At 22.1% G+C, this 27,924-nt stretch overlaps 8 protein-coding genes across 8 annotated transcripts; 4 read left to right on the top strand and 4 right to left on the bottom strand.

The window, feature by feature from the left end:
• Positions 1–437: 437 nt before the first annotated feature.
• PBANKA_1441400 (proliferating cell nuclear antigen 2) lies at positions 438–1,339 on the top strand (the record flags this gene model as incomplete). Its single annotated transcript, XM_034567775.1, has 2 exons — positions 438–616; positions 724–1,339. 2 exons carry the CDS (start codon positions 438–440, stop codon positions 1,337–1,339), a joined length of 795 nt encoding a protein of 264 aa, XP_034424238.1.
• A 756-nt stretch (positions 1,340–2,095) lies between these two features.
• Positions 2,096–5,983, bottom strand: PBANKA_1441300 (heptatricopeptide repeat and RAP domain-containing protein, putative; the record flags this gene model as incomplete). The annotated part of the gene is made up of 1 exon (XM_034567773.1): positions 2,096–5,983. The coding sequence occupies one exon, from the start codon at positions 5,981–5,983 to the stop codon at positions 2,096–2,098; it is 3,888 nt and encodes a 1,295-aa protein (XP_034424237.1).
• A 1,178-nt stretch (positions 5,984–7,161) lies between these two features.
• PBANKA_1441200 (conserved Plasmodium protein, unknown function) lies at positions 7,162–10,201 on the top strand (the record flags this gene model as incomplete). The annotated part of the gene is made up of 5 exons (XM_034567772.1): positions 7,162–7,371; positions 7,514–8,548; positions 8,715–9,799; positions 9,890–9,935; positions 10,163–10,201. 5 exons carry the CDS (start codon positions 7,162–7,164, stop codon positions 10,199–10,201), a joined length of 2,415 nt encoding a protein of 804 aa, XP_034424236.1.
• Positions 10,202–10,475: 274 nt separating this feature from the next.
• Positions 10,476–11,342, bottom strand: PBANKA_1441100 (haloacid dehalogenase-like hydrolase, putative; the record flags this gene model as incomplete). Its single annotated transcript, XM_034567771.1, has 1 exon — positions 10,476–11,342. The coding sequence occupies one exon, from the start codon at positions 11,340–11,342 to the stop codon at positions 10,476–10,478; it is 867 nt and encodes a 288-aa protein (XP_034424235.1).
• Positions 11,343–13,462: 2,120 nt separating this feature from the next.
• PBANKA_1441000 (haloacid dehalogenase-like hydrolase, putative) lies at positions 13,463–14,218 on the bottom strand (the record flags this gene model as incomplete). The annotated part of the gene is made up of 1 exon (XM_034567770.1): positions 13,463–14,218. One exon carries the CDS (start codon positions 14,216–14,218, stop codon positions 13,463–13,465), a length of 756 nt encoding a protein of 251 aa, XP_034424234.1.
• A 2,049-nt stretch (positions 14,219–16,267) lies between these two features.
• Positions 16,268–18,836, top strand: PBANKA_1440900 (conserved protein, unknown function; the record flags this gene model as incomplete). The annotated part of the gene is made up of 2 exons (XM_034567769.1): positions 16,268–18,331; positions 18,549–18,836. 2 exons carry the CDS (start codon positions 16,268–16,270, stop codon positions 18,834–18,836), a joined length of 2,352 nt encoding a protein of 783 aa, XP_034424233.1.
• Positions 18,837–20,997: 2,161 nt separating this feature from the next.
• On the top strand, positions 20,998–23,067 carry PBANKA_1440800 (conserved Plasmodium protein, unknown function; the record flags this gene model as incomplete). Its single annotated transcript, XM_034567768.1, has 1 exon — positions 20,998–23,067. One exon carries the CDS (start codon positions 20,998–21,000, stop codon positions 23,065–23,067), a length of 2,070 nt encoding a protein of 689 aa, XP_034424232.1.
• A 607-nt stretch (positions 23,068–23,674) lies between these two features.
• On the bottom strand, positions 23,675–27,328 carry PBANKA_1440700 (ubiquitin-activating enzyme E1, putative; the record flags this gene model as incomplete). The annotated part of the gene is made up of 3 exons (XM_034567767.1): positions 23,675–23,946; positions 24,070–27,139; positions 27,308–27,328. 3 exons carry the CDS (start codon positions 27,326–27,328, stop codon positions 23,675–23,677), a joined length of 3,363 nt encoding a protein of 1,120 aa, XP_034424231.1.
• Between the last annotated feature and the right edge of the window lie 596 nt (positions 27,329–27,924).

The raw sequence follows: 27,924 nt of genomic DNA, 5'->3' as shown, positions 1-27,924 counted from the left end.
TATAATTTTTTAAATACATCCAATGGCTTAATTTTTCTTAATTTTGATTTTTTAAATATCTTTTTATCATTTAATAAATAATTAAAATATATTTTTTGCTTTTAATTATGTTTTTTTAACTAGGGAAATTATATATTTTTTTATTTTCATTCGTTTTTTCTCTATACAATAAAACATTAATTTACATAAATTGCCATTCACACATTTATGAACGTGTTATAAATTTATGTGCAAGCACACTAATATAATTCCAAGGATAAACTTATGAAAATTTTAAGTTATCTATTTTTTTCACTTTTATTAAAAAGGTACACATTTTGAAATAAATAATTTTAAAAAGTGATAAATAAGAAAACAAATAAAAAATATAGCATACCATATAATATTTTCCCATCCAAGAGGAAAAATATATAGACTAGAAAAAAATATAAGGCAAAATGTTTGAATGCAGAATAGATGGTCAATTTTTTAAAAAGTTATTCGAAACGTTGAAAGATATATGTACAGAAGTAAATTTAGAATGTGATGAAAATGGAATTAAAATGCAATCGATGGATTGCAGCCATGTATCCTTAGTTGATTTGAATATAATGTCCGATTTTTTTCAACATTACAGGTTCTATATATTTTATAATTTTTTACACTGAAAATAATTATTTCTCCATAAAATTGTATATTAATTCACTTTATTATTTTGGCTAAATTCACAATTTTTTTTTTTAGATGTGATAAAAAATGTGTTTTAGGGATAAGTATAAATTTCATGCTGAAAATATTATCTGTGATAAAAGAAAAGTCTACCGTTTTTTTGTTTAAGGAGGATAATGAAAATGATGCAGTTTTAAATATAGGAATTATAGATGAAGAAGAACAATCTAGTACAGAAGACTCGTTAGAAATTCAAGTTAAATTAATTAACACACAAAAGGAACATTTGGAAATACCTCAATCTGAATATCATTGTCAATGTACAATGAAATCTAAGAAATTTCAAGAATTTACAAAATATTTAAATTCTATTGGGGATAATGTATCTATATCGATGAAAAAAGATACTATGATTTTAAGCACAACAGGCTCAGATATAAAAGTAACAAAGCAATTTACAAATGATATGCCCGATGTATCTATTACATGCTCAAAATATGTTTCACAAGAATTTGCAACACGATATTTGGTTATGTTTTCACGAGCTTCAGCTTTATCGGATGAAGTTTTAATTTCTCTTTCTCCAAATATTCCAGTGTCTATCAAATTTAATTTCAAACAGCAATTAACAGAATTACCTGACAATTCACATTTGACCTTTTTCTTAGCTCCTAAGATTGGGGAATACTAAAAAAAATACTTAAAAGGGATAGAAAAGGCAAAAATAAAAAAACTTATATATAAAAAGAAATTGACTAATATCTTTTCATCAATAAATTCATGGATATCTTCGCTTTTTAATGCGTTTCAATAAGCATAATTTATATCTTATCTTTTAGTTGAATGAAAATATATTACTAAAATTATATTTTTTTTTTTGAGTTAAGAACCATTTCATTATTACTATAGCACTCGTAAATTTTTGCTAAATATAAGTTTTGGAAATTGTTCTCTATGCTTTTTTTTACATTTTGTTAATAATGTTACATGCATATATATATGCGTGTGTTCGACATTATCTTTTACCAATTTTTCATGTTAACATAAAATAATTTTGTCTTTAACTACACCAAATATTATAAATTTCTATAAGGAAAGGCACATCTTTTTTTAGAATTCATAAAAAGAACGATATGACATTGCAGGTTATTTGAAACGCATGCACTTACATCATTATATATATATATATTCCTATCTCAAACGGTATTCAGTTTATATTAAGATTTTTTCAAATGTTGAAAAAAAATTATGCTCATTAGCAGGTTGATGAATGAAATATAAGGGGAGTAATAATATATGCGTGTTATTACAGATTACAAAAAAAATAAAAAATAAAAAATAAAAAACAAACAGACACGACAAACATAGTAGCATAAGCACAATGGATTACGAAAAAACAAAATATAATGAGAATGAAAAATGGGCACAAAAATTTAGATACAATTTTTCATGTTTCGATATCTGTTTTAGAATTTTGATCAGATAATTCGATACATTCTTCAGTTTTATTATTCTTGCAGACAATATTAAAATCATATTTAATTTTCCCATTTTGCCTGAGTTTTTTCATTATATTTTTTTGAAACTTATTTCGACATTTTAGCTGATTAAGGAAAATTGTTTCTTCATCTATTGTATAAAAATCTGGAATATTTTTTTCATCCTTTTGTTGGATTTTTGTATTTATATCGTTATTATTTCCATGATGTTGATTTTTTTCGTCTTCTCCATTTTTATCAGTATTATTAATGACCATATCATAATTCATAAAATTGTCATTCATATTATTTATATGAGAGGTACTTGCAGAAGTGTTATTATTATTGATATTTCGTTGATTAAATGAGTTTTCATTATTCATAAAATATATAAAATCTTTTGGAGATATAGTATCCCGATTAATATGAATAATTTTCTTAAAAATATGAATAGCATATAATATTTTGGTTTTAAAATTATAACATTGATTCCATTCTTGATATGGTATATGTATTATATTCCATCCAAATTTTTTTAAAATATAATTTTTTATTATTGAATTTAATGTTCTACTATAACTTTCTTTATAAAAATGGGATATTCCATCTACTTCTATGACAATATTTTTTGTTAGTAACTTTTCTATTATATTGTATTTTTCTTTATCTTCTTTTTTTACAACTTCTTCATTTTCTAAACCCTTCCGTTTATATATTACATTATAATTATTATGATTTGTTTCATTTATTTCATTGTTAAAATTTAAATTAAATTTATTTTTTATATCATTTTTCAAAAAATCTACAACAATGTCTAACTGATATGGGCCAAAAATAACTTCACTTTTGTGTTTAACCCCAACTGCATTAAGATATCGAGAAATGTTTCGATGCATTTTTGAGGATAATAAAACATAATCATCAATTTTAAGTTTCACATTTCTACATTTGAAAAAAAAACTTTTTAAATAATTTGGGAATGAAAAATAGTTTGTAAAAAATGCGCGTAAATATAAATCTACTATTTGCAATTGATATATACTAATTAGTGATAATTTTTGTCTATATTTTTCATTTAAAATAAAAATTAAATTAAAAAATATATTTAATTCATTTTTAAAAAATTCTTCTCTATTTTTTAGAATTAAATTAGACGTATTTTCTTTCAAAGAATAACAAGTTTTATCATTATTATTGTTAACAATATTACCTTTCTTATTTTTTTCGTCAATTTTTTTTTTTTTATTATTTAGATCACTGCATATTTCCCTACTAATGCTAGAATTATTATTGTTTGTATTCGGTTTTATTTTTATTTCTTCATTATTCTGATTTTCTTCGCTTTCAATAAAATATTTCACACCATTCATAAGGTTACTGATATTAGGATCAATGTCAGAGGGTTTATTATTTTTTTCTAAATTGGCATAATTTTGTAATATAACAATATGGAAATAATAAATAAATGAAAAGACAAGATTAGTTAATTCTTTTTCATCAAATTCATGCATAAATGTAAATATTTTTTGGAATATAAAATCATAAAATGGCTTATAATAAAAACATAATTTTGTATATGAATTAAAAAGTTGACAAACATTAGTTTTATTAAATTCGTAATTATTTAAAGATAATATTTTTTGAACTTTATATAAAAATATTATATCTCTGTATAAAAAGTTTGATAATGAGTAACACACTAAAGATAAATCGTTTAAATTCAAATTGTGTATATTCATACTTAATATTTGTATAGATTTTTTAACATATTTATAAGAATATATTTTTAATTTACTAAATGAATATAATATTAATGCTATTTGAAATGGTTGTAACGAATCGATTTTTTCATTGCATTCTTTTAGTAATAATTGATAAATTTTTTTATCTTTAATTTTTAATTTGGTTAAACCATAAATCAAACTACTTAATGATTGGTTTGATAATATTTCATTATTATTTTGTTTCTTTTTTCTAATTATGTAGCTAATAAAGTGCGCGAAATTTTTATGGTTTATTTTTGCTCTACTATAAGAATTGACAAATGTTGAAATGAAAAAAAAATCGAAATTATTTTTTTCTAACATTTCATCTTTTCTAAATAATAAAGAATTTATATTTTTATTTATCACAATGTCTGAACAAGAGTTTGCTTGGTTATTATGATTTTCTAACAACAAATTTTTTCCATTTATTATTATTTTTTTTTTCATTTTTTTTATTTCATGAATTTTTTTAATTAAAGTGTTGTATAAAATGTTATATACTTTTTCGTCCTTTAACCCAACTTTACTAAAAGAGTAAGCAAATTGTTGTAATGACAAAATATCAAATTTATAATTTTGGAATTTAGAACCAATAGTAGATCTATATAAAAATTCATCTATTATATAAGTAAACAATGTTTTATTTTTTATATTTAATCGTACAAAAGAGTTAGCTAAATTACTTAATTCTTTATTTTTAAATTTATGTATTTTCATTATTGACTCATTTGCAATTTTATCAAATAACAATGTATTATCAATGTGTATTTGTGAATAAGCATGAGCCAAGTTGCTTAATGATTGTGGAGAAAATTTACAAATATTATTTATTATAAATGGAATTAAACAAATAAATGTTTCATTATTATAATATTCTAGTTTTATCAAAGCATTTAATATAACAGAAACATCTTTTGGTTTAAGAATTTTATCTTTTAATAAATTATTTTTATTTTCATATTTTTTTATTTGTTTATATTCTGTTTCGCTTTTATTTAATTCTATTATTACTTCGTCATAGTTTGGGCTATCATTCATTTTTATTTCAGTTAATTTTGGGGTTCCAAAATTAGAAAAATGATTTTTATTCGTGTCATTATGTTCGATATTATTTGAGTTCAAATTTGAAGAATCTATTAAGCAGTTTGTTTCTAGATCTGTATTGGTTTTCGGTATTTTTATTTTATTTTTGATTTGATTACATATGGCCTCACATAGTTTATTATTTTTTTCTCCTATTTTAGCAAAAGAATTTAATATAATTGAAAGGTGATTAAATTCATATAAATGAATTTTTAAAATTACATTTTTTGTTATAGCATGATATAAAATTTTATCATATTTATTCATTTTTACAAAACTGTAGAAAATAATAGTAGCGTCTTTTGGTGTATACATCATTATATTTTTTGCTATTATAGGCATACATTTTTTAAATATATGATCTATATGATCTTTTGAATTTATTTTAAAATATGAATATATAGATATAACTTCTCTAAAACACCAAGGTTTGTTACAATTTTTTAAATTATTTAAAAATATTTCAGATAATTTTTTTATTATATATATTGGTTTTGATTTTGAAAAGGTATATATTTGAAATAATTTACTGATACTTATAACATCAAAATTTTGATATATTCTTTTTATATGTTGATGTAATAATAAATTTAAATCTTTATTATTTTTTTTTATTATATTTAATGTTTTATATATTTTTATTATTTCATAAGGTAATAAGCAACGAATATATTTTTTTGTGCATTCAAATAAGTTATCTAAAAAATCACTTGGTAATTTATTTAATTCATTTTTATTTCTTATAATTTTATAAATGTTTAATATTTCATTCTTACTTTTTTTATTTAATTCATCAATATCAAAAGGAATATTTTTATATTCTAAATTTAACGACACTTCTTTATTATCAAATGGTATAACTGTAATTTTTCTGTATCTTGTATTATTTGAGCAAAATTCTTGTGTCTTTTTCCTCATTACACTTACTATTATTTTATTTTTTTCATTTTGACAATATCTTATTCTATATCTATGCCAAAGGCATAAATTTATCTTTCTTTGAAGCATATTTCCTTATTTAAAATTCATTATATTTTTGTTTTTTTTATACAATATGATTGTTATTCCATGCATATACACCACGCACACATGTGCAGGTATTATGTTAGTTACATTTTTATAAAATAAAAAAAAATAATTTTTATTCGTTACAAGCGCATATATATATCACTTTTGTATCTTGGATTTGGCTAGCTATTTAGATTTATGCTTTCTGTGCTTATATTATCGAAAATAAATTAATTATATTTTTGCTGCAATAGATACGGCTTTATATTATATACTAAATATTATTATAGTGAATTGGTTGGGATACTTTTCCAAATTTATGTTTATTTCTGTAATTATATGAAGTGTGAAATAACATTATCATATATTGCTATACCTGTAAAACAGGCAAATAATATGGCTAGTAAAATAATCCCTGCTCGTTTTCTTCTATATGCATAGTACTATATATACTTATTAATGATTGGACACTTTTCAAATTAACATATTTAATGTAATTATAATGTATATATAAAATTGTACATGATATTATAAAGGGGGGAAAGATAAGAATACTAACATATGGGGATGGTATATTTTATCAATGATCAAATTTATTAATTCGATAAGTTTATAATACAAACATAGATGAGTTTTAATATATTTAATTTTTTATATATTTTTTTTGAATTTATACTTTTTAATAATACAATTTTACAAAAATTAATACAAAAGTAGCAAAATTTTTGAAAAAAAAAAATTGTATATATGTAGGGTAATTATTTTTTGTACCATATTTTATATGCATATATATTTTTTTAAATATTTTTTATTAGTGTAAAAAAATAAATATTCCAAAAATAAGAAAGTTAAAATGTGAAAAAATAAGTTTCATAGCTTATTGACATAGGAAATTCATGATTGGGGAATAGTAATATACAAAAAATTATTCATGTGTATATAATTTATTATACATATTTATATTTACAATATAATAAAAGAGTACCACACAAAAAAAAAATGCATTATTACTTTTTTACAAAATATATTTTTCTAAAATAAAAAAATAACGAACAAATGATCAAAATGCCAAGATAATGTATATTAGAATAAAGTGAAGATAACATTTATTGATACATGCCTATATATATAATTATATTGTGACATAAATATTCAAAAAAAATAATATTACTTAAATTATGAATATCGATAATGTGATAAAAAATGAGCATACTGCTATAGTTAATAAAACAGATATACAAGAAGGGGGGAATCTATCAAAAGAAAAAAAAACAGATGAAATGAATTTACTAAATAATCAAAACAAAGAAGATAGAGAATTTCGAAGGAATAAATCTATTTCCACTTATTCGCCAGCATATATATCTGAACCTGTATATCAATGGGAGGTATGCTAAAAGTATAATAGATATTTTTTTATCACACATATTAAATATGCATAAATAATTATGTGCATGTATTTTAAACCCCAAATAAATGAAACATGCTTATATGATTATTCATTTCTACACTTTGCTTCACCTTTTGTAGGTTTCAAAGAATGATCGTATTTTTTATGACAAAATAAATGATTTTATAATACATCAAAATGTCTTAACTAAGGCCCTTTTAGTAACTGATATTAAAAAAACTGAAGAAAATTATAAAGGTGTGTATGTAAAATTTGATAAGAATTTGTGTGAACATATTTGTTTTTCAGCTAACAAAAGTTTTTTTCTTTATTATAGTATTAACCCAAATATAATAGAAATATCAGATATTTTAAATAATCATAATATATATTTAAGTGTAGAAATAAATAAATTAGATGAATGTGAAATATTAAGTGCATTTTGGTTAATTGATAATACATTAAAAGAATTAAATGAAAATATAAGTAGTTCAGATTTTGTAATTGTAACTAATAATTCTATAGAAATATTCAATATATCTTTTGATAATTTAATTGTTAATCCATTAAAGAAACATTATGTTAAGTCAAAATGTTCTTGGCATAATGAAAATACATCTTATATAGCTTTATTATCATCAACTAAAAATAATGTCGTACTACCTTACTTATTAAATAATAACAATGCAATAAAACTTCCAAAAATCGAATTAAATATAACAAAAAATGATCATATTAATAAAAATGATATTGAAATAATTATACTATATAATGAGACATATTGTATACATAAAGATTTTAAAAATGGAAGAATATCATTTCGATGTTTATCATCAACTGTTTATTTTGACTATGTCCTTGATTTATTTGCAAGTGGAATGGTCGATACTTTTTGTATAAATAATTTATTTGGCGTTTTTAATTATATAAATGAACAAATCTATATATTTGATATTAAATATAAAAAAAAAAATTCAATTACTTCTCTGAATAATAATACTGTTAACATTTCCTATTTAACATCTCCAAAATCATTTAAAAGGAATATCAATTGCAATTATATTTTTTTTAAATCTCCCAATATAATCATTGATGCGCATTATGGAAATATATACAGCATAAATATTGACTATGATATACTAATGTTACAGATTTGTCAGCATTTTTCAAACTTGGTAATATGTGAATTATACAAAAAAAAAAAAAAATATATATTTTTATTATACAGTTGATCTATTTTTTGTGTACCCTATCAATGGTGATGTTTATTTCAACAATTATGTGCTTTATAACTTTTCTTTTATCATGTATAATTTGATTTTAATTTATTTTTCATCGTAGAGCACATCTGTTGATGTTTTGTTAAGAAGGCCACATTGCAAAAAAAGAATAACAGAAATGTTTTTTTTAGCACTAGAAAATTATATAAAAATAGAAGATTTTTTAACTATTGTAAATATAATAAATATTAATTATAGGAAGTTAATTGAACAATGTGCAAAGAAAGGTAAATGTTCTACAACAATAAAAAAACAAAAAAATAAAATTATTCAACTATTAGGTGAAGTTTTAAAAAATTTGGATGGTAAAACGTTAATTACTGAGAAAGATATAGTTACAGAAGTTTTTCATCCTTTTATCGTAAAAAAATATAATTTAAATAAAAAAGAAACATTATTTAACCTTTCAATAAATTTTCTTGAAATGAAAATGGACAAAAAAAAAAACAAAGAGGGTTTGTTTAACAAAAGTGCCAAAATAAAAACCCAAAGTAAAAAAAGTGACGATAAAAATATGAATTTGGAACAAATAAAAAGAGGAGATACTATTAATGAAGAATTGAAACAAATCTCAAATTTTGTGAATATCCAAAATTCAAATGATAATATAATTAATTCAGATAATTATGTTAGTATACAAAATAACAAAAAGGAAAGTATTTATCATGAAACCTTAAATTATTCCGAATTACAAAATACTTCACTATTTTTAATATACATATTAGAATATATGAAATCCTTGTTATATTTAAATATTATACCTAATAGGATTTTACAAACTTTTATATTTGATGTTTGTATTTTTTTTAAACAAGATAATTTCTTGAGGCAATTACTTCAATTTTATGTTATATCTGATTCTATTGAAGTAACTAAAAGATTATTCCATTATTGGCAGTTTACAAAATATGTATGGGCATATCAGTTTTGCTTAGATATGTCTTTAAGATTAAAAGAATACGAAATGGTTGTTCATTTATTTTTATCGGCTAAAAAATATTTAAAAATTATCAAATTTTTAAGAAATTACAATTTAACAGATTATCCAATTTCAGTTATTTTTCAAGCTATAGAAAATGATTTAGATCCTCCAAAAAAATATATCATATTAAACAATGTCCTTTTTTCATTAAACAAATGGATAATGTACGTTCCCTTTAATTTTAAAATGATCACTATCTCATTTTAGTGTTCATAACATTTTTCATGATATTTTTCTTTTTTCTTTCCTTCTAGTGACTCCGACAAGGACCCCGTGAAATATCCTTTTCCAAATTTACAGGTAAACACTTCATTTCATTAAATCGTTATTCGCCTTATTTTGTGAGAAGGATTCTGCTATTTGTTCCCCCACGTATATGCATGGATTTCTTAAACTTGCGTTAACCTGGATGTGCACTAGTCACTCCTTTCGCTGTTCATTTCATTCATTACTCATTGCTTATTTTTATTTTTATATTAATTTCCATTTTTATTTTCATTCCGATTTTCATACCGCACTACCCAAAGAATTGCGAGAAGTGGGTTCGATTAGTGGAAGATGCATAAGAAAATTATTCGCATACAGAGCATTTTTTTATATTTTATTTTATAAATTTTTTAGTTTTTTTTTTTGTTTTTTAAATTTAATACGTATGAAAGTATATACACGGATATTTTTTATATACTTTTTTACGAAGACAACTTTTCATGTTTTTATATAAAACACAACACATTCCATAAATAACATAATTTATTCGGTGTAAAATATTAAAAAAAAAAAATTTATATTTATACACTTTTAATGAAAAAATAAGTTTCTGATAAATTTATAATAAATTTTTTATTTTTTTAGTTCAAATACTTTTTTTAGTAAATAAGCAACAGCACCTTCTTTATGAGTTAATGGAAGAATGCATTTTGCATGGTATTTTGCTGAATCAGTTGCATTTGCTACAACAAAGGAATACTTAAAATTTGATAACATGGCTATATCATTTTCTGCATCCCCTACTACTAAAACTTGATCATTTGAAATATTATAATGTTTTAATAAATAATTAATGCCTGTAAATTTATCATGGCCCAACTTGGTTACTTCTGCATGCCCATTATATGTTGTAAATATTGTCAATTTTTTTGAAAATTTTTTCTTTAAATTATCTATTACTTGTTTTGATTCAGATGGGTCTAATACTATCATAAGTTTGTTCATGGTTTTGTATTTTAACAACTCATTATGTCTAATAATAATACTTCTATTTTCACTATAATTTTTTTGTAAAAAATCTGCATATTTATTATCTTCAGTTACATAATTAGATTCTCCTCTGTGAAAAATTGTTTGATTAACTAAATTTTTTTCAACAAGGTAATTTATTAATTCTGCATAAACATCAGTTTGGATTGTTTCATCAAGTAAAGTATATCCTATTTGATCATATACTATAGTTCCGTTAATATATACACCAGGCATGCCATAAAAATTCATTGTTTTTAAATTTTCTTCACCAAATGCACTTAAAATACCAACCTTAGATCTTCCTGTGCATATACTTACCATATATCCTTTTTCAATAGCTTCTTTTATTGCTTCTATATTTTCTTTGGGTACTTTTATATCCTTATCTACAAATAATGTACCATCGAAATCAATTAGGAGTAGTTTAATATCTGCTCCTTTTAATGTTTCTTCTACACTTTTACTCATTTTGGAGAAATAATAAATTTTTATAATACAAAAAATAGGCCTTAATCCTGATGATAAATAACTATAAAGATAAAATACCAAATAAATGTTTATATTATTTATATACGATGAAATAATGTGTACTAAAAAAATACTATATTTTTTTTAGTTTAAATAAATTATGTAGAAATTATAATAGTAAAAAATGTACAATATCGTGAAAAAAAATTATAAATATATTTTAATTTAAAATTCCTATATAAACAATAAAAAAAATTTGCAGGGTTCTTATAAGTTTACTATCATAAATATATATTTATTATAATATTAATAAATACCATGAAAATACACAAAAAGGTTAAGGAAAAAAAACATTATTTATATGCATATATAGCAATTTTATTTATTATTATTTTTTTTTTAATGTCCAAGCAATGCACAGGAAAAAATAAGCAAAATTAAATAGAAAAAATATTAATATAGTTGAAAAAAAAAATTAAATTAATAGGTAAAATTCTTATGAAAAATATTAAGCACACATTTATAGTTTTTAATATCGAATATCCTTTCTATTTTTATCGCACATATAATATATATTAAGTATTAATATAGAAAGATATAAATTAAAAAACTATTTTGTGCACATAATATAATAAAAAACGAGTATAATTTATAGTGTATATAAAATATACTAAATTAAAAGAGCGAAAAAGAAAAACAAGAAATAAATATCCTTGTGAAAAAAAAATATTTTTTATGTTTTAATATTTTCCCCCCTTTATAATATACTGAGCATTAAAGAAAATATAAAAATGTGTTATGTTTCGAATACTGGAAAAAATTGTATAATAAACCGAAAGGTATATAAAAGTAGTTTTTACAAAACCATAAAAGGTCACTATAAAAAATTACTTAAAATATCGCTATAAAATATCATTATAAAAAGTTTTGTAATAAATTATTTTCAAATATAAGGTATGCTTTATATGAAGCATTTTCGTATAATAAGTTCGGAATATACTAGTACATTAAGATTAAGATCGCGCTTTACTTTATCACTTATATATATTTCTTAACTAATGTTTTCTAGTTTTTATATGTGTGATATTATTTATTAAATTTACTTAATTTTTTATAACTTATAAGCTTGCTAGTAAGCTCAAGTTATGTTTTCTTTTATTTATTCATCCTCTTTCGGTTTTTTTTATCATTGCAATTCTAATACACAAATTGAATAAAATGGTAAAAATATAGTTATTAATAATAATAATAATAATAAAACAAATAATGCAAACTTAATTTCCTATTTAAGATTATCAACATAGATAAAGGTTTAGCAAATTGTAATGAATAACGATTGCTAATTACGATGATTATATGTTAAACTTTTTATATAATTTTAATTTATTCTTTCCTCATTTTTATTATTTTATACAAATGCAATCACATATAGATTAAGTTACAAAGAAAAAATAGAAATGATTTATTTATTCTTCTTTGTGTGTGTATGTATTTATTTGTATATAAAATTATATTTTGTTTGGTTTTAGTTATTTTTTTTATAATAACGCAAAGGTATAAGTTTTTTTTTTTGTGTTTTTGTGAAAATTTTAATATAGAATAAACTACATAATTGATACACTATATATCTAATATATTCCTCTATATACGCATATTTGGATATATATTGATAAAATATATTATATATTTTTTTAACAATTTTTATACATTAATGATAATAAATTAAAAAAAAATTATGAATAAAGAAACAAAAACGAATAGTATATATTTTGATGACAAAATAATAATATTGATTTATGTCTTTGGTGTATGCACTAAGATATAGTATAAATAAAATATGAAAAAAATGGGTTAATATATAATGTAAAATAATTAATTTACATATATATTACATAATATGATCCTTAAAAATGAAGGATATACATATTTTTAGTTCTTAGACAAATATAGGAAATGCTTTCATATTCCCAAATTTTTTTTTTTTTTATTCCTGTTTTTATTTGTAAATTTTAGTTATTCATATTGTCTATTTTATATAGGAACTGATACCCATTTTTATTAATCCCTATAATGATAGAAAATTTATATTTATTGGTGTAAATAAATATATATATATATATTTATATTCGCTTTCCTTTAATAGCTTTGTATATTATATTAGCTATTGCATTCTGATTATTTGTATGTGTACACACACAACGAGCAGCTCTAAGAGTCCCATATGCCGAATTTTTAACAGCAACTGAATATCCCGTTGATGCTAACAATTCGATATCATTTGTGTCATTTCCTATTGATAATATTTCATTTACATGCACATTATAGAGTTTTGAAATGTAATTAAGTCCATATATTTTTGAAGTATTTAATGGGGATAATACTAATTTATTATTACTTGATGGAATATATATCTTATAATAATTATCTAATTCAGTATGTAAGGTATTTAATATATCATCATAACTTTCTTGATTTGTATATAACTGATTATATACTTCTATCGATATAATATCACCAATATTAAATATATCTTTAATATTATTTAATATTATTGGTCTATAATCCTTATTATTTATTTTTGCATAACTGATTGACGATTTTATTTTTAATTCATTATCAGAATCTATATAAGCGTCTTCATGTTGTATTTCATCATTTCTATTTATAACATATGCTGAATCTACTGTTAAAAAAACAGCATTTTCTAAAATATTATGAGAAGATAAAGCATATAATATTAACTCTAAATCGAAAAAAGAAAATTTCCTTAGTACAGTTTTATATCCCTTTAAATGTGCATATGCCCCATGAGAATATATTCCATCCATTTTTTCTAGATTAAAATTTTGAATTTGTTTTTGTGTAAACATTTTCATAGCATATGGTTGTAGTCTACCAGTAGCTAATATAACTTTAATCCCTAATTTAGTTGCTAAACTAATTGCACTTAAATTTGCGTCACTTATGTTTCCTTTATCATCTGCTAACGTTCCATCGATATCTATGGCTATTAATTTAATTCTGTTATTATATAATAAGTCATTTAAACATGTAACAGATTCTTTATATTTTAATAAAGACGTATATCTCCTCTTAATAAATACTTTTCCATATAATCTACTTTTCGGATTCAAAAAAAAAAAGACGAGTGTATTGATCCTTCGTTAATGGGGACCAAAAGAGTGCAAACGCAAAATAGTATGAAAAATGATGCTTTCGAAAAAGTTGTCATTTTGGTAGATATATAAAGTGTATTAATAAATAAGCAAAATAGGGTTAATATGTGAATAAAATTTTAATTCAACTTTAAGAAAATCGTATAAAATGTGAAAACATAAAAAGTTATAAAAATAAAACAACATATATTTAAAATAAAATATATTTAAAACAAAATATATTTAAAACAAAATATATTTAAAACAAAATATATTTAAAACAAAATATATTTAAAAATATAAAATAGTTTAATAAAAAATACACTTTTATAGTTGCTTTAAGGCCCATGGTAGTTTCTAGACTCAGACATGTTGTATATATATGCTTGCTTTATTTTAATGCATGCAAAAGACAAATTAATTATATTTAATAATGTATTCCCTATAATGGGAATATAATACAATACAAATTTTTTCTTTTACTATTATTTTTGTTTTAATGTTGACGTTACATTATATGCAAAGTTATAATAGTTAATGAGGATATTACATTTTTATGAGGTTCATATAATTTATTATTTTCTAAATGTCCCCTTCTATTTTCTTTAAAATTGCATGTAGAAATATATGCATTCCTAAATTATAGGAAATATATATAAACCATAATAATAAAACACATATGAACATATATGCTTGGGATAATGAAATTTTTATTTTCCCTTTTTAAAATATTTAAATAGTTATCTATCATCAAAATTTTACTTTATATGCCATTTCAATTATTTTGTAAAAAAAAAAAATTATATATTTTTTCCACATTCTTAGTATACGCATTTATATGCCCATACGATACAACTATGTATTCCTTGATTATACAATTTGAAAAACAACTACCTTTGATCAAAGTTACTACACTTTTCTTTTTCAGTTTAGGAATGTAAAATATAAAAAGAATGAAGCATTAGAGCAAAATTATAAATAATTATACATGTTAATGGTATTATAATTTTTGTTAGTATTTTTCATATTATTTAAATGTGAAGAGACACATAATATATCATCTCCCCAAAAAATAAAAATTGTAATAAATATAATAAATAAAATTTCCACCCTTTTTAAGCAATTTCCCCTTAATATATATGTGTGTATATAGGAAAATTGTATTATTCATCTATTTACTCATTTAGCCCATATATAAAATTAACCAATGACATATATTTTGTTGATATAATCCAAAAATGTATAGAATATGAATTAATAAAAATATTATTTTGAAACAATTTATACAAAATTTGAAAAACAGAAAAATAATTAGAATGGCGTAACTATAGTTATTTATATCATGGTGAGCATTTAGATTTTATTCGGTTTTTGTGGTTCCTATTTTCTCCTATACCTTCTCATTACATTCTACGATTTCATCAGTTTTCATGTATTTTTTTATCCATTCAACTACATATATTTAATTAAACTTCATATAAATATTTATACATTTTATTGGTATCCATCTTTTATGTCATTTACTTTATTCGATTTATTTTTAATCATACAATATATGGCATATAGTTAGGTAAAACAACGATCAAAAAAAAAAAAAAAATGGGAAATTATATATAAATAATATGCATTTTGAAATAACTAAATAAAGTTTTAGAGATAAAAATGAGTTTTAAAAAACTAATAAATAAAAGAGAATTTAATAAATGAAAATAAATAAAGCAAAAGTAAAGGAGGGGAAAAGTATATACAATGTAAGAAAAGAGTAACAAAATGATGCCTTTAAAGTTTGCATTTATTACGATTAAAAAAAGAAGCTTTAGTATATTTAATTTTTTTATATCAATACGAAAAGGAGGAGAAACTGTTTTAAAAAATGACATAAAATATGTGTATATTCGTGATTTAATAAATTATGAAAAAGAAAGAAAAGAAAAATATCCAAATGAGAAAAAGGTAAAACATTTAATAAAAATAACAAAAGTTAATGGTGGGACCCAATTAAAATGCTCAATGTCTTTCATTTATTTATTAACTTTAAAATGTAAATATATTGAAAGTATATGGCTTAACATAGCTAAGAATACACCATGCGCATCCTTAACATGCTTAGAAACTACTCTTAAAAATATAGAATGGTATAAGTTTATAAAACCGAACTATTTAAAAAATGTACCATTAAAAATAACATCTATCAAATCGAAACTATTCGATATTTCTTCCATTCGAGATGTTATATATAAATATATAAACAGTCTAGATAATAGCCATGAAAATAACAGTGAAAGTAACTCAATTGGGGAAAACAAAAGCAAATTAGAGAATGTGTGGAATTTATTAGCTATTCACATTGAAAATAATATATGCAATGTTGATTTAAAATTTTCTGGTAAATTGTCCCCTCGATTTTATGAGTATGGATATATAAAGGAATTAGATCATGTCCAAAATTTTGAAAAATATCAAAATTTTAATTTCTTTTCACTTTTTAACAATAATTATAAAATAAAAGATGAAAAAATGAAAAATATTGTAAATGATAATGTTCCTTTTTGGTCTATATCAGAAGAAAAAAAAAAAATAATAATTGATCATGAGAATATTGAAAAAGGAGAACAATTAAACTTTTATAAATATTCTTTTTTTAGTGACCAATTTAATTCACAATATTTTCAAAATAAATCCATTGAGGCTAATCATAACGTAACCTCATTTTCAGTATCAAAGGAAAAGGAATACATCACAAATGACCAACCTAAAAAATCAATTTTTAACTATAATAATACAAGTACAGAAAATGTAAATTATATGAGAAAAAACCAAAATAGTATAGAGAAATTATCATGTAATAGTGTAATAAACAATATTGAAAATAAAATTGAGAAATGTGAAAATATAAAAGGTAATGCAAATAATAATCATATCATTAGCTATTTAAATGATATGGAGATAAAACGAATGAATTACTACAATAATAATTTTTTTTTAAGTGATGATTGTTATGATACTGCTAGTTGTATATACTCGTTAATTATTCATAAATGTTTAAAAAATATAAAAAATGTTAATATAATATGGGACCCATTTTGTTCAAATGGAAATATAATATTTGAATTGGTATATTATTTGTTAAATATTCCTTTGTATAACGAAAATGAGATTCTACCATTTATGAATTTAAAAATATTTAATCATAATGAGTTTTCAAACATATACAATTTTGTTATGAATAATTTGAATAGTAAATTTAACAATAATGTGCAATTGATAGGCACTGATAGTAGAAGTATTATGATTTCGCAATGCAAAAAAAACTTGGTTAGATATAAATTATATTATAAAGACATACTTAATAAGGTAAAAAATAAAAAGGATAGTCCTGACATAAAAGGGGAAAACAATGCAGTCCATTCAAGTAATATAAAAAGAAATTCTTTTCTAAAAAATGTTTTAAAAGATGATTTGGGAGAAGAATGCGAAGAATCAGAATATCTAGATGAAAAATTTTTTGAAGAAGATTTCGATGTTAACATAGGAAAGGACATGGATAAGATGTTGCTAAGAATGGATAATATCAAGGAACAAATATATTGTAAAAAAAATGAGAAGGAACAAAAAAATATAGAACTATTCCACAATAGAAAAGCGCAAACAGATGATTTAAAAATATCAGCACCTGGTGTAGACACTATATCTTTATCAACCGAAGAAGATAAAGAATATAATTTGGAGTTCCCTTTCGACATTTCTTTTCATAAGGCACATTTTTTCAATGTAGCTCCTTTTATAAAAAACGCCATAATTATAACGAAAATTCCTCATTTTAGCTTTTCCAAGGTATTTATATTAAAATCGCAAAGAATATATATATGGGTTTAGAGTAACATTGCTTTATTTTTTGTGCAAATTTATATTTCGTTAAGATCTATAACATGTTATTAATGCTTTGCTCGTAATGACATATCCGTATTTAGTTACGCATTTTTTCAAAAATAAAAGTATTTTTATTACATGCGCATATATATAATGGCTATTTTGTTTTTATTGTTTATAGGAATTAGGAATTAACAAAAAAACATTTACATTGTTTGAGCAATTTGATCACATGTTAAGTTCTAAAAACGATTGGAAAGGTGTGTATGTTTTAGTGAGAAATAAAGCTTTCTTAAATAAATCAAAATTAGAATGGAACAAAATATTATTAATCAATGATTCAAAAGGCCGAGATTTAACTTTATTAAGTTGGACTGGGCGAAGAAAAACGTTATATTCCATGTCAGCTGAAGATGATAAATTGAAAGAGTTGGAAAAATTTAGCAATCAACTAAAATTTGATTTTTAAAATAATAGTATAATAAGGAATACATTAAATTATAGTATACGAAAAGAAGAGAAAATACCAATAAATATATTGTAATTTTTTTTAAGTATTACACCAAATAATTTGTTTATATATATTTTTAATATTTATATATATGAAAAAATTATAAGCATGCTTATTCATTTAATATACACCTTATTCATGCATGAGAAAAAAAAATGTGAATTGCATTTTTTGTCATTTGTTTTTTTATTAATTTCTACATTTTTTTGTTTTTTTCATGCATTAAGTTTAAATTTGTATGCTTGTTTTTCATTTATTTTTTTAAATCTTAGTGTTACATAATAAATAATTTTACAAACATTATATGCATATAAAAAGAACAAATTTTAGTTTAAAAATTGATAAAGCACATACATTAAATTTGGTTATATAATATTTATATTACACCATCACAAAGTGATAAATATGTTACCCCCTTAAAAAATGATAAAGCATATACATTAAATTTGGTTGTATAATATTTTTATTACACCATCATAAAGTAATAAATATGTTACTTTCAATAATAAATGGCCCCATCTATATTATAAAGCCCCAAGCGATAACATAATTAAGCTTGTAGAAAATAATTTTTTTTTAAATATACCAAAAGGAGAATACAGAAAGTGATAGTAATGAGAAATACCAATAATAAGTAGTAACATATGGGAATACTAAAGCTATCATAACATTTTAGATTTATTACATGTACATTTTTGGAAATACATGAACAACATATACGATTTGGAACAAAAAAAGCTAGCTATATACTAAATTATATATATATATATTTTTTTTTTTTTTTTTTTTGTAATATTCCCTTATATAGGGCCTTTTCCAAAATAAAATGTTCGTATTTAGCTAGTTTGACCACTATAAAGCTTTAATTTCGTTGTTCATTATATTTATAATTTTTTTGTTTAACATTTTATAATACAAATATATTTTACATTTTTAATTATATAAATAATATATTTTTTATTTTTAATTATATAAATAATATATATTTTATTTTATTATTTATTTTATTATTTATTTCATTATTTATTTCATTATTTATTTCATTATATTATTATTTTTAATTAATTTTTTGTCATATATATTTTCTTGTGTAGTAATAAAGAATTACTTCCAATGTGTATGCTATCTATATTTATTCATACGCATATATATAAGTTAAAATAATGATGCGAATGAATTGAATATATTATATATATATATTACTATGATTAGGTGAATAAGGACAAGGAAATCATCACGAATCAATCATATATATAAATTGTAGAATAAGTTGGCATGCGAGGTACTAAAAATTTATATATTGCAAAGAGTCATTCCTATACATACATATATGTGCACAATACATGAATATTCACTAGGAGGTAGTATAATTAGTGATAGCTTAACAACTAGGTACTATTTCTATAGTGATAACCTCAGGCGCCTCGCAATTTGATGAGTAAATCAAGGGTATGGCATACATTGCTTCATAACATCCCTGATATTACTAAATAGTAAAGATCATACCCTTGATACTCTCCCTGAGGTTGTGAGATTGCCATATAAGGTATATGTGGATGGATATGAGAGGCATGCCATAAAAAGAGGCATCTGCTGATCACCGTGGCACATCGGAGTAGAGGGCGTGCTGAACGTTTGGGAGTTACACCCTCTACAAAAAAAGGATAGATCCCCCTATAAAGGGATATCTAGAAGGGATAAGGGGCGTGCTGAACGTCTCGAGGATAACCATTGGGGGACGTACTGACGCTTCGAGAATACCCCTGTAGGAGTTAACCATTAAGGGGCGTGCTGATCGTTTTGAGGATTCCCCTATAAAAGGTATATCTATAAATATTTTAAAAGTATGAATAAAATGTGATATAGTCATAATAAATGTCAGAAATATGTCTGTAAAGCTCATAAAGTATCATAGTAGTTACTGACAAGTATATTTCATAATATTATAGGTACCATTGAAATATAGAATACCATAAAAATGATTGAACATATTAAGCATCATATATGTTAAAAATATAACTATATTATATAGAAATGCAGCAGCCATAGAAACTATATTTTCCATGGCTGATTAATATTTTTTCTTTTCCTATTTTATGCTATTATAAAATTTAAAAAAATGATTTTTAATAATAGGAAAAGAGCGAAAAAAAAAAATGGAATATATATATGTGCAATTTTTCTTATTCTTTCCTTAACAATTGAAATCAACAAATGTATAATAAAAAATAATTACAACAATAAATGCTCACCGATTGGTTTGAAGCAAAATAATTTGTTCGAATGCGCAAATTTGAATACAAGAATAATAAGAGATAAAACCAATTATTTTACAATGTATAATACAAAAAAAGAAAGATCACAATTTTTCTTTTTAAACAATATATTCCAAATTAATGAAAATGATACTAGAAATAAAATAAATAATTTGTGGATAAAAAAAAGGTGTAATTTGTTATCTGATTATAAACGGGAAAATATAAAGATAAATAAGAATAGAATCATTCCAATTAAATTTTTGACATATGTAGAAAAACAAATAAACGACAAATATATGGAGATAAAGGGAATATGTACTAGTGAAAATAGTGTTGATATACAAAATGAAAGTGGTATAATTACAAAAAGTTATGATTTAATAAAACATATAAATTATGACTTTAAAGAAGAATGTAATGATATAATGATAAGGACAGGAAATTTTTTAGAGGTTTCGCCTAATTTAATATTTAAATATGTTTGTGTGAAATTAAATAAGTTATATACAAATTTATACACATATGATAATGAAAATACTCCATTTTGTAGTACTGAACATACATTAAACATAACTGAAGATGTTATAAAACATAATAAATTTAAAATATATAGTGTTTTGGGGTTAAAAATATTGCAATTATTTTTAATTAAATATTTGAGAAGTATCAAATTATGTATTCCTATAGAAGTCCGAAAAAGATATATTTACGATTTTCTAAAAATTGAGTATATATCCAAAGTATATGATGAGAAATATAATTTGATTGACAAAAATATCTTTAACAATATTCCAGACAAACTGAAAGCTAAACTTATATATCTTTATATAGCATTATACCCCCAAAATGTTCCAAATGTTTTAATAAAGATATTTAAAGTAGCTAATTACAAAAACGAAGATGAACTATTATATAAATATATTATGAAATCAAAATTTACATCGAGAGGTGGAAAAAGATTTCATAAAAATATATCGAAAGAATATAAAAAGATATTTTGTATAGAACCTCTAATAAAAAAACATCCTTGTGAAAATGATATATTATGGAATCGATTTTTTTCTATAATAAAAAAGCATAATCCTGATGTAGTTAATTCTAAAAAAATTTTAAGAGAAACCTATCGTTTAGTTTTTAGTAAAATAAATTTCGCAAATGATCAAATAGTTCAATTATTTGAAAACAAAGGTTTCCATATTTTTAACAATTTTACACCGAATTCAAATGATATGAATCGTGAGAATAAAAATGAGGAAATAAATTCCAAAGATCGGGAAAAAAAAAAAATTGAAATTAAAAAAAAATTAAAAATTGAAATTAAAAAAAAATTAAAAATTGGACATGAAAGGAAAACATGTGTAATAAATTATATCACCAATTTGAAAAGTTTTATTCTTGATTATATAGAAAAAAATAAAACTATATATCATAATTTTTATGATTTAAAAAAAAATATAAATATGCCAAAAAATGTTCAATATGATGATATTATATCTAGAAATACAAATATTTTTCATTTTACAAAATTTAATGATATAAACAATTCAAGTTTAAATGGGTCTAATAATCCAATAAATAACGATCCCATATTAGAAAGAAAATCAGAAAATGTTGAAAACCTTAATGTAGATCATAATCATTCCGCTTCAATTAATAACACAGCATTTGTTATTAAGTCAAGTCTATTAAGTAAGAAAAAAAATAAAAAAAATAGTGATGATAATACAACAAATGAAGTATCATCACCTCCTAAAACTGATTCTGAAATTTATTGTAATGAAATAGTAAATAATACAATAGATAATATATTAGATATAATGATTCAAAACTCCGGTTTTGGGAATATAAAAATATTATTAGGAATATATAATTCTTTACAAAATAATAAGAATTTTAAGTTAATTAATTTTAAACATGTATTCGACAAATAAATTACTTAAGTTTATGAGAATGTATCAAAATGCACAAAAAGTAAAGAATAATTTTTTGGTAGATGGATATATTTCGAGAGAGGTGGTGTGAGCGTGTCTGTTTGCACGCTTTACAGTTTTATTATTGTTTTTTTTTTTTTTGAAAATTAGAAGGATATCATTTGGTTTATATTTATTTTTAAGATTTTTTTTAACCTTTTTTATAAAAAATTGTGAATATGTCATAATCCAAATTTTGTAGCTTTCATTCTTCATTTACCATGCACTTCGTCATTTTTTAATTAAGAACACATTGTGCCCCATATTGTCTGCCGTTTTTTATGTCAATTAAATATGACATGAATAACTACATGTGGATTACTATACCGATAAAGCTTATTTCATTTTAGTTTGCTATAATTAAAAAGAAACTATTTTTTTTCAAGTTTATACAGTTACAGATTTTCGTTCAGAAAATTTGAAAAGGAATGCATACATGCATGGAGATATTATTTTTTTATAATATAACTTTTATTTATTTTGTTTTTACTATTTGTTTATATTTTACATAATTAAAATAAAGAATGGGGAAATAGTGTAAAGAAAAATAATGTTCATAATTAAAAAATTATTTATAAATAAATTTTATTGATGGAATGAGCACATCTACAAGATCTTGATCACTACAACTGGCTTCGATAACAATATAATCCTTATCATTAGGAAGTGATCGTTTACTTATTTGTTCATATATTTCATGAATAGGTTTATTCAACCTTTCTTTATTGTGTACTGGTAAATAACAGTTATATAGACAGGCATTTCCAACAGATATCAAGTTCACATCTATGTTAAACTTTTCATTTATATGGTCTATTAAATCTTTTATGGTTCCACTTTCTGAAAAAATGAGAGAATAAATGTTTGCATAATATTTACATAATGTTTACGTAAAAGAAAGATAATTCAAGAAAAGCAAATATCCAAATTTTCAAGTTTTATGATTTTATCATTTGTTCTTACTTATCGAGATTTCTATTTTATCCCATGTTGTAAACCCATTGGGTATGGCTTTTATAGGACCCTTCATAAGTTCGTCATATTCCTTATCTTTGATTTTGAAAGGTGGCATTGGTTCCGAAAAGATGAATAGTGGCAATGCGGTATTAATAAATGCATTTTTGAAATAGGAGAGGATATCTTTTTCATTTTTCTTTTCTTGATCACTTAGTTTAACATATTTTTGAATGGAATCAGAATAGTTTACATATTTTAATATTTCAATACCAACGAGACCAGTAATAATAGACGTAGTAGTAGATAATGCAGGTATAATTTTTCCAGCTACCATTTTTGTTTTTAATTTATCACAAGTAGATATTTTATAATTCATAGCTCTTAAATTAGCAAATGCATAAATAAAATTAACATGCAATCCTGATTCTTCATCTTTATCAAATTCAATAGGAAAAACATTTAATGAATCTGTTTGTATATTCAACAATTCATTACAATAGTCTTGTATTAATTTATTATCCTGTGCATATGAGATAGAGATATTGTTTAGATTTTTTTCATCAATATTAACTTTAACACTTTTTGGAGAAAATGGTTCTACTTTGATTTGGCTAGCTACATCTAAAATATATTTAATATCATAACAAGTAGGTATATTATACACTTGTGCATATAAGTTAGATGTACTAACTAAATATTCTTGAACATATATATTATTTATATCAAAATCTATAACTTGTGGTGGTTTTTTTTGTCCAACCCAAAAAAATTCACCAGTTGACAATTTATAATCTAAAGGAAATGAATATAACAATTGACTAATTTGATTTATAAAATTTGAATGAAATAAATGTACTGCCTTTTTAATACAAAAGTTAAAATTCTTATTTTCCTTAATAATTTCTTTTAATGTATTTAAAACATTTTCTAAATTTTCTAATGAAGATGCATTATTTCCTTCATTTTGTATATTTTTAATATATTCATTTTTATTATTTAAAAATTGTTGTATACTTAAAGGGACATTATAAAATAACCCTTGAAATATATCCCGAGCATATTCAATAGTATGAACAATATCATAAGGAAAATGTTTTAATGTACATAAAGGAATAGAATCTTCTGGTGGATCATAGCTATCATTATATGATTGTGTCATATGGGGAATAATAACTTGAACATTACCTTTTGTTCCTAATGTTCCTGATTCAAATAATGGTTTAGAATACCATACACATTTATTATCAACATATTGCCTAGCTATTATATTGTCTAGTGCATTAATTATAAAATCTTGTTTTGACCAAAATTGTTCATCAAATATATGCTCATTTTCTTGTCCTACTTTTGTAACATAAGAAATAACATTTATGTTTTTATTTTTATTTTTTATAGCATTAGATGCAACTAGCGATTTAGATTTTTCAATATGTTCTTTTCTAAACAAAAATTGACGATTTAGATTTGAAACTTCTATATTATCATTATCTGTAATAATTAAAGAACCATTACTTTCAATAGTACACATGTCAAGTAATGAAACTAATTTTGCAAATTCACATCCTAATGCTCCTGATCCAACTAAGAAAATATTTAATTTATTTAATTTATCTTGAAATTTTTTTCCAAATATCGAAATAATATTATCATTTTTGCAATTTAATTTTTTTTTATCATCTATATTTTCTTCATCATTCATATTAATACATTCAAAAAAATCCATGTATAATAATTGATGTATTGGCATATATTTTCCTGTAAATTTTACAATTTCTTGAGCTAATAAACCTCCAAAGAATGAAGTAATTGGTGATATATGTGCTTTGCTATATTTTGCAACATTTATGATTACGTTTTTATCTAATTCTTCTACAGACCATGGTTGTTTATTTTCTTTGTCTTTACTATTTAAATCACATGCTTTTTTATATATTTTTTCAAATTCATCATTTTGATTATTTTCGGGTAAACAATTATATTCAATTTCATACCATTTTAACCCTTGAATAGCATAATGTAAATAATTACTTAAATTTAATTTTGAATAATCTGATATTATAAAACTTGTTGGAAAAATTTCTTTTTCAAATATTATTTTTCCACCTTTTTTATCATCAACGATTTTTACATTATTTGATTGCTCTGAATTATCAGAAGATAAACCAAATAATGGTTTATTCTTAATATATTCATATGGTTTAAAATTTAATTTTAAATTTGTTTTTATTTGCGTACATTCGCCACCTTTTATATAATCACTAAATTTAGATGTATCACCAATTGTAAATGTATATTTTTTTAAATTTTTAATTTGGTATATTTTTCCATTTATTTCAGTCATTCCCTCGACATTTGTGAATTTTACAAAATCGCCATTTTGAAATGGTGAACTTTTATCAAAATCAAAAGACACTATGCCATTAACATCTTTACTTATTTTACTTATATTACAAGATTTAATATTTTCTCCATCTTTATCATAACATATAAAATTATTACCAAAGTCATTAAATATATACCCACATAAACCATAGACATTGCAACTTAAAAAAGCAATATTTTTAGTTTCTATACTTCTTATTAAATTATTATATTTTATTATATCTGAATCTTTTGTATCACAACAAACAACAACATCAAATTGTTCTATAAATTTTGAATTATTTAAATCTTCTGTATAATTGTAAACATGCACATAATTATTTAATTCTTGTAAATTAGATAAAACTGCATTACTTCTACAAATTTTATTTTCAACATGATTTTCATTTATATAAAAATTTACACCAATGTCACTTATTTCACATATATCATTATCATATATACAAACAGATTTAGGTCCAGATAAAATTATATTTTTTGCACATTCTAATCCAACTCCTTTAACATTTATAATCAATATATTCATTTTTATTAATTTATTCATCAGTTCAAAACCATATGTACCCAGCTGTCGAGAATACAAATTAGCATCAATTTGGTTTTCTTCCATTTTTTCTAACTTTATCGAGTTTTCTTCGTTTCTATTTTTTTCAATACCTTTAAGGTCAATGTCTTCGTAGGTTCTTTGTTTTTTCTGAACAAAATTGGAAATATATGGCAAAAAAAAAAAAAAAAAAAAACAGTGTAACGAAACAAATTAACAAACGAATTGGAACGTTTTTATTTTTATAAGGTTTTGAATGTATCATTAGGATATATTCATTTTAATATTATATATTTTTTTTTTTTTTTTTTTTTTTACCAAAGGGTTATTGCTTTGCATAATATATTTATGCGTACTGATATGTAATTTACAAATTGTATAAGATTAAGGAAAAGTAATAAGAGAGATAAAGATATGATTAACAATGATAAATGTGTATCTCTCAATATGTATCAGCTTTTATGAAAATACAATTTTTATTATAGCTTTATGGGTATATATCTTGAAAAAAGGATAAAATATATAAACTGGATTATTATATATTATTAACATATTTTTATTCTTTTTTAATTAAGCAAAAAATATATCTATGCAATGTGCAATCATCCATATGTGCGTATATGCAGATAATACGTATATATATATATATATACATATGTACATACTAATACTTAGTACATACTTACATGCATAATATCATGTGGATAGTTTACCTATGATCTTAAAATATAGCTTAAACTTTGTTTCATGATTTTCTAAATTCGGGGATATTAACTCTTTTCTTTTATTTTTCTTCTCCAAATTTTAGAAAGGTCCACAAAGGAAATGATAATTAAAAAATTAAAGTAAAAACTAATAAAGTGTGATTTGCAAAATGAGGATAAAAAAAAAATAATAATTTAAAATAGGAGCAATATGTTACCTCTATATATACT

Source organism: Plasmodium berghei, assembly GCF_900002375.2.
Source record: "Plasmodium berghei ANKA genome assembly, chromosome: 14".
In the NCBI taxonomy this organism is placed as follows: Eukaryota; Apicomplexa; class Aconoidasida; order Haemosporida; family Plasmodiidae; genus Plasmodium; species Plasmodium berghei.
The sequence above is the reverse complement of the archived record's forward strand: the minus strand, read 5'-3'. Positions and strand labels throughout refer to the sequence as shown.